This window comes from Rattus rattus, chromosome 1 (genome assembly GCF_011064425.1).
Source record: "Rattus rattus isolate New Zealand chromosome 1, Rrattus_CSIRO_v1, whole genome shotgun sequence".
NCBI lineage: Eukaryota > Metazoa > Chordata > Mammalia > Rodentia > Muridae > Rattus > Rattus rattus.
The window spans coordinates 91,602,797-91,610,589 of NC_046154.1; the positions used below are offsets into that span (position 1 = coordinate 91,602,797).

Sequence of the window (7,793 nt, forward strand, 5' to 3'; positions counted from 1 at the left end):
TTAATCCCTAACACTAGGAGACAAAGGCAGGGAGTTCAAGACCAGCCAGGCAGATCTACACAGCAAGAACCTGTCTCAAAATAAAAAGTAAGAAGACGATGCATGAATATGTCCATGTGTGCAATGTGGGGACCAGAGGGACAGCGGTGTCCTCAGTCCACGGCCCCCCACCTATTGCCGGGATTACAGGTGTGCACCAGCACATCCAGCAAGCTCCCACTTGTGTTCTGAGACAGTCTCTTGCGGAAACCTGGAGTTCACCAGTTCAGCTGGCCTGGCGGAGTGTCATAAAGATCCTCCTATCCTGGGGCTGGGGATTTAGCTCAGTGGTAGAGCGCTTGCCTAGGAAGCGCAAGGCCCTGGGTTCGGTCCCCCAAAAAAAAAAAAAAAAAAAAGATCCTCCTGTCCTGTGTCCAGAGTCACTGATGTGTGCAATTGCCCTTTATATGGATGCCGGAGACCTGAGTTCAAGTGCTCAGGCTTGCACAAAAGGTACTGTATGAGCAGAGCCATCTCCCCAAGCCCCATGCTTTTTTTTTTTTTTTTTTTAAATGGGGGCGTGGTGGTGTGTATGTCGGACGGGTCTTGAACTCTCTGTATGGCGAGGATGACCTGCCTCACCTCCCAAGGTAATACCAGTGTAGGTACTGCAGGTGTACACTGCCATCATGGTTCTGCTCTGCTGGGGACTGAACTCCAGCCTAGGGCAAGCTAGGCAAGCTCTCAACCAACCGAGTGGCCCCACGCCACCCCTGGGAGGCAGACTTCATTCTTCTTGTTCATCCAGGAAAACCTTCAGGGAGTCAGGCACTGTTCTAGGAACCCAAGATTATTTACTAACGCAGCAAAATCCCCATTCTCGGAATGTGCATGGTTATGCAGCAGGTACTGTGGAAGGAAGAAAGCAGGGTAGGAAGGGGACTTCAGGACCACTGGCTGTTGGGAATTGGACTGTCTTAGGACTTAAGGACATGAGGGGTGTGGTATGTGGAGGTCTGTGGTAAATGTCAGGTGGAGGGCACAATGGAGCAGAGGCCTGAGAAAGGCAAGAGGAGTCAGGGAATAGCCTGATTACGCGGGCCTGGAAGGACCCTTGAGAACCCTGGCCTTCACTCTGACTGCCATGGGAACATTCCAGAGTCTTGAGCAGGCAGAAGGCACGGCTGCACTCCCGGGTTGCTGGCTGAGAATTGGTTATGTGATCCACTATATTAGTAAGCTTTATTTATAATATGTACTTATTATTGTTGTTGCTGTTGTTGTTGTTGATTGGGCTTTGGTGGTGGTGGTGGTGGTTTGTTTTAAGACAGGGTTTCCTGGCTGTTCAGTCTTGAACTCATTGTATAGCATTGGGTTTAAAGGTTAAAGATTTAGGGGTTAGAAGAGATGGCTCAGCAGTTAAGAGCACTGGCTGCTCCTCCACAGCCCAGGGTTCAACTCCCAGCACCCACATGGCAGCACACAACTGTTTGCAACTCCAGTTCCAGGGAGTCTGACACCCTCGCACAGACATACATGCAGGAAAAACACCAATGCACATAAAATATGTAATTTTTTTTAGAAAGTTAAAGGTTTAAAGAAAAGCTATCAAAGAGGACAGGGGAAGATCTGGATTCCCATACCCAGGGATTGAAATGTAAAAGAAAGACACTTTGGTGGCAGGAAGGGTCAGGAAGTAGGTGGTAAAGAAGGTGGGGGTATGAGAAGTCCTAACCAAGGACTGGAGGCTGAGAGGGGTCAAGTATTCTGTTTCAGAATGAACACCCAGGCAGGAGGTTGAACCACTGAAGAAACTGCTCAGAATACGTGGACAAAAGTAAATCAGCAGAGAAATAGGTCAAGTGGTTTTATTTACATTTTAGCTGGAGAGGAAAAATGACGGGATACCAGGCCTGGTGGGCTTGGGTAGCAGCAGAAGAATGCTTCCATCCAGCCCTCGGTAGATAAGAATTTATCCCACTGTACCACCATTTGGACAGTATGAGAAGACGATGGATGGAACATCACCGCAGCCGCTCTTTCCTACGCCCAGAACAAAAAAGGCCATTTGGAGCTGTCAGCTACGCTGCTGGCAGCACCATCTGAAGCCAGAGAAAGCAATTCCCTTCTGTGCAATAACCTGACAGTTTCTGGCCTGCCAATGCCGTCGTGCCCCTTACCCAGGACCAACCCTAAATCCTTGTCCAGGATGAAACCCCACGTCTAAAGAGGCAGAGAAAAAGCCCTTTGCGCAAGACTGAGCACAGCCCCTGACTCTACTCCTGCCCTCCAAGGGCACTTACACTACCTAAACAGGGAAAAGACGGACAAGAGGAGCTCCCCACAACTATCCCCATGTTTGCAGCTCTCTAGCTTCTCTTAACAATTGTTGGGAGGGGTGGGAGAGATGGCTCAGCAGTTTGAGTACTTCCTACTGGTCCAGAGGAACTGAGCTGGGCTACAGGCACCCATGTCAGGAGGCTCACAGAGCCTGCGACTCCCTCTCCAGGCAAACCAACATCCTCTTCTGGCCTCCCAGGGACTTACATACATCCAGTATCCATTCACACAGAAGCACACATCCACACGCATACAAATGTAAAATAAGTCTTTTTTTTTTTAAATGCACAGGAACACATGTATGTCAAAATAAGAGAATAAAACCACAGAGAGAAAGTATAACGCTGAGCCTCTAAGGAAAAGTGACTGACTGTAAATTGGGCCCTGGAGACTTGTGTCATTTTGATGCTCTCCGCAGTTGTTGGGATATTTATTAAATGTTAAATAATTAACCATAGTGCCTTCAAGACTCTCAAAGAATAGATCGTGTGGAGGAAACCATTCATAATTAGGTAAGGGTCTCACTGCCAGCCAACCAGATCTCAGTGGGACAACAGTTACCTTCCCAAGTACTTATTAGTAAAATGGCTGTAAGACTGGATCATAAGGAAATACTCAAAACAGCTATACAGCCCAGTGGTAGAGCACTTGCCATGAGTTCAATTCATAGCAACACATACACACACGCACACACACACACAGTAGATTGGAAGCAAGATGGCCACAGGGATCTCCATTCCTAGTATTCTCTAGGATTCACACCCTCTTTTCACACTGTACCAGTGTCCCTCTATAAGCAATAGACACAGCAGAGGTAGGTCACTTTGAGGATCAAAGTGCTGGAGACTGGGGCTGCCTTGGATCACCTTCTCTGGCAGAAACCAGTTACTATGTTGTGGTTTGCGAAGAACCACACGAGAGCCTAGAATTGATAAGAGTACTCCCAACCCAGCCTTCAGATGATGGCAGCTTCCTGAAGGTCTGACTCAGAACCACCCAGGTTCCTGACTCATAGACAGTATTTTCAGGTGCTAAATTCTGAAATAATTTCTTACACAGCAGTAAGGAAATAATTCAATTTCCTATGGAGAACCGAGACAGCAACCAAAGATTTAACCTTTCTTTCTCATTCTACATCCATTCAAAATCAATTTCTCTGCTAACACGGGAAAAAATTATCATTCAGGCATTCAACGATCACTTTTTGAATGTCAAACATAAGGAAGGGTTTGCAAGCTGCCTATGTATTCACATAGTCTAAAAATCTATAAAAAGCAATGACCACAGAGGTATGGGTGTGAATGCAAGAACGTATTTTGTGCTGTTCAATTAATCCATTTCATTAGCTTATGCTTTATAAACCCCTATTACTCCCTGATCATTCTGAGGGCTCAGGGCCAGCAAGTCACACTCTCCCACAGGAAATGTTACCTCCCATATGCCCTCCCATCTAAGGGAAGAAGTTAAGTCTCCCGGTTCCATTGATTCCATTAATACTAGGGAAAGGAAGAATTCATTTACCATTTTAGTAGGAGGAAGAAACCCTGATCTCAAGTGCTAAGAACAATCGGAATGTCTGCAACTCATGACTAAGTGGCAGCAGGAGCGTAGATACAATCGCTGCTCAAAATCCTGGTCATAGCCGAAATGGCGATGGGGGCGGGGGAGATGCTGTCTCTTCCTTCTCCTCACTGGACTTTGCTGTCTCTCAATGCAGCAGGAGAGTAGTATAGCTCAACCACCAAGAGCCTCCCTCTGCACAAAGAAGGTCAAAGGGCGAGCTTGCTTTCCATCAACCACAAAACCAGCCACTGCCAAACCTAATCAATGTGGTCTGCAATAGGAGGTGAATGAAGCCCTAGACCGAAAACCAGAGTCTCTCCTCCAGCCGCCGTTGAGGTCGGAGTCAGGTGACTCCTGGGGCAAACAGCAAACCTAAACAAAGATCACTCCCCACAGGACCGACTGGGGAGAAGAAGAGCAAGGCTACTCAGACCCACCCCGGAAAGCCATTAGGCATTAACTCTTGTTTTTTTGCAGCCCGGAGAAACTGGAGGCACCAACAAGTTATTCCTATTCTGCAGCTCCTCTTCAAGGAATGCACCTGGAGGGTGAGGGACCTCCTTCCCGGGACACAGAAGCGAAGTACCGCAGCACACGCCTCGGGTCTCCACATGCTCCCTGCCAACCCGAACCCCTCCCCACCAGCTGTCACCCGCGCTCAGGGCTACTCTCAGCCAGGGAAACACATGCCCTCTGGCCGCTCAGCCTGCAGCTGCGACCCCGCGGGGGCAGTGAGAGGACAAGCTTTGGCCAAGGGCTGTTGGGGCCAAAGCACGCCTAACCTTCGGGAAAGGGGTTCCAGGGTGAGCGCGGCCCAGTGTCGGGGGTGGTCCTGGATCCATCCTCGTCTCCCGCTCCGCCCCAGGAGTCCCCAGCCCCGAGCGCCCCACCTTGTCACCGAAGCTGCGGGCCATCAGTAGGTCCGGGCTGGGCGTGCTGTCGCCTCCCACGGCCTCCTCGCTGCTGGAGCCCGCTAGCGGGTGCGGCATGTCGCGCAAGGACTGGGGCCCCGTGGACGGCAGGGCCTTGGGGGGCCCGCCCGCCATGGCGCGCTGCGCTCGGGACCCGCCGCCGCTTACTCCCGTAGCTCTCGGCCCTACTCGGCCTGAGGCCCTGCACTAGTCGGTGGGGGCAGCCTTCGCCCGATGCTTCTCCTGCCCGGGAGGATGAGCTTTCCTGAGCAACACACCGCAGATCCGTGGGCTAAGTCGCCGCGATCCCCAGCACCTACGGCCCTGCGCCCTGGTAGCAGCGCCACGCCGCCCACGGCTCGCAGCCCCGCCCCCGCGGAGCCTCTGCGCGCCGGGAGGGAGGGCGGGACGCAGGGTGGGGCGGGGCTTAAGGGAGGAGGCGGCCCGCCCCGCCCACCTCCCGGCAGGAAGTGCGCCCACCGGCAGCTGCTCCCGGCACCCGCGTGAGTTAGGGTCTTCAAGCCACACTGCCCGCGCAGGAGGAAATAAAAATGTGGAGCGTATCTTAGTAACGTAAAGGGTTACGTGGCTCAGAGGAACTAGAGAGCACTGAGTAGAAAAACTACAAGGACATTTAAAGAGGCAGCGTCGTTTGTCTTCAAATCCACACTGAAGTCCCCATACCGGCTGGCTTCTGCAGCTAAGCTGGGTTTATGTAAGGCAAACCTCAGAAGCGTGAGCATCCGTAAATAGCGCGTGCTACAAATGATTTATGGTCCTTGCATGCACACTTAACCAACCAGTCTTCTGAAGAACCGTGAGGTTCTAGTCGTTTTTGATGCGTGGATGGTTCCTATACTGGCCTCGGGCTGAGCTGAATTGTTGGCATGGTGGAGATAGACCAGGCTTTTTTACTTCCAGCTCTTTAAAGTGTACGTGCGTCCCTTTTCCACTTACCTGTCACTGGCGCTTCTGTCTCGAAGGCCAAGTTAGAGGGTCATCTGCCCATCTAGCAAACACTTAAGAACTGCGTGTGGCTCACTGTGAAGAAACACATTTTTTTCCGATCCTTGAACTTCCTAGGTTTGTCCAATTTACCTGTTTAAAAACGATGACAGGTTTTAACACTGGGATTCACAAAGGGCTCTATCTGTCACACTTTCTCTGGAAACAAGTCGTGTAGAATGCAGAACTGAAACCAACCCAAAATAACTACCAGAGGTCTCATGTAACTCCAGTGGTCCTCTTCTGACATAGTCCAGAGTTGAGTCCTTAGTACAGTAGCTGTTGTCTTTTATCTCCTTCAGAGCAGTCTGCCTTGGTTGAGAAAATAATATTGAAAGGGCACTAAAGAGCAATTTTAAATGCAACATCTGTCTCAGTGGGAGTGCTAGGGTCTGACCCCCTGAGTTGGGCAAAATTGTCACTTCATTTAGGAGCTGCTCAAAGCTATTATATACCCCCAATGTCTTCATTAAAACAGACAATACAAATATAACTAGAAATGACTGATCTATAGATATCTGGCAGATCTTCTTCTTGAATGTTGTTATTTATCTAAACATTAGGCCACCTCAACTTAACGGTGCTCTTAAGATTTCACAGAAGTGGAGCTGAGGAGATGGCCCAGCGGTTAGGAACACTGCTTTTATAGAGGACCTAGATTTGACAACAACAATAAAATAAATATCCAAAGAAAACTCCATAAAAAAGCAAATCTCGTGGTTCGGTAAGCAAAAAGACTTGCCACCCATTTGACATCCCACACAAGGACTGGGGCCCCAGAGTTTGGTCCCCAGGATTCACATGAGAAGCCAGATGTGAAGGCAGATGCAAGAAAATAACCCGGAAGCCCTCTGGCCCGCTAGCCTAGAGTACCCAGTGCTGCAGCATCAATAGAAACATAAGAAACTGCCTCAGTGAGGTGAAATGAAAGCACCCAACCCCCCAAAAGCTGTCCCTCTCGCCCCACACATGTGCATGCAATAAAATAAAACTGTCTCCCAGCCTGCCAAGTAGGGAGAGGGACGCAGAGGGTCGGACATGAGACGGCTGTGGGAGTTAGATGGGATTCGCAGGATCACCGCCTTTGCCGAATGTTAAGAGCTCCTCAAATGTTAACTCCCTTCCTTTCCCCTCAGGTTTTTCTCTACTATTCTTATGAAACAACAACCACAGAAGAGCCATAATTATATGATGCCTTCCGAACTCCATTTCCTTAGTCTGGGTCAGGATGAGACTCTTTTATGCCTCACCACAGAGGAAGGGAGGAGAGGGGAGGGAAGAAAGAAAGAAAGAAGGAGAAGAAAGAAAGAAAAAAGAAAGGAAGAAAGGAAGAAAGAAAAGAAAGAAAAAGAAAAAAAGAAAGAAGAAAGAAAAAAAGAAAGAGATAGAGGGGGGAGAGAAGGGGGAGGGGAGGAGGAGGAGGAAAGGAGGAAGGAAGGAAAGAAAAAAAGAAGAGAAAGAAAAGAAAGAACGAACAAACCCTGGGGCTGGAGAGATGGTTTAGTGGTTAAGAGCACCGACTGCTCTTCCAGAGGACCTCAGTTCAAATCCCAGCAACCCCATGGTGGTTCACAGCCATCTATTCTGGTGTGTCTGAAAACCGCTACAGTGTACCCATATCAGAAAATAAATAAATAAATAAATAAATAAATAAATAAATAAATAAATAAACCGTTAAAAGAAAGAAAGAAAAAAAGAAAGAACTAATGAGCCAGGGTTCCTAAAGGGCCATATGAAAGTTCCTTTGTTTGCTCTCCTGGTGCATCAGAGGCATCTGGCACAATGATCCTAGAAGAGGTAGTCATCAGAACTAAAGAAAGCGAACTATGGAAAATATTTTGGTGGAAAGTTCCAGCATTCATTTTCAGCTGAGGCCTGCCTGTCCCGTCACCATTTCCTGATTCATTTCACTGTTCCTTGCAATGAGGAATAGTTCCTGAAATAACCCAAGTCCCAGAGCACGTGACTCTGTGTCTGCGGCAACAAGGTGGTGAA

General features: G+C 49.0%; 1 protein-coding gene across 1 annotated transcript in view; it reads right to left on the reverse strand.

Annotated features, from left to right (window-relative positions):
• Positions 1-5,176, reverse strand: part of Snx30 (sorting nexin family member 30) — a 91,931-nt gene extending 86,755 nt beyond the window's left edge. Inside the window, exon 1 of the mRNA XM_032903415.1 lies at positions 4,773-5,176. Coding sequence (XP_032759306.1) covers positions 4,773-4,928 — 156 coding nt within the window. The 5' untranslated portion in view covers positions 4,929-5,176. The remainder of the gene's footprint in view (positions 1-4,772) is intronic.
• Positions 5,177-7,793: the final 2,617 nt, after the last annotated feature.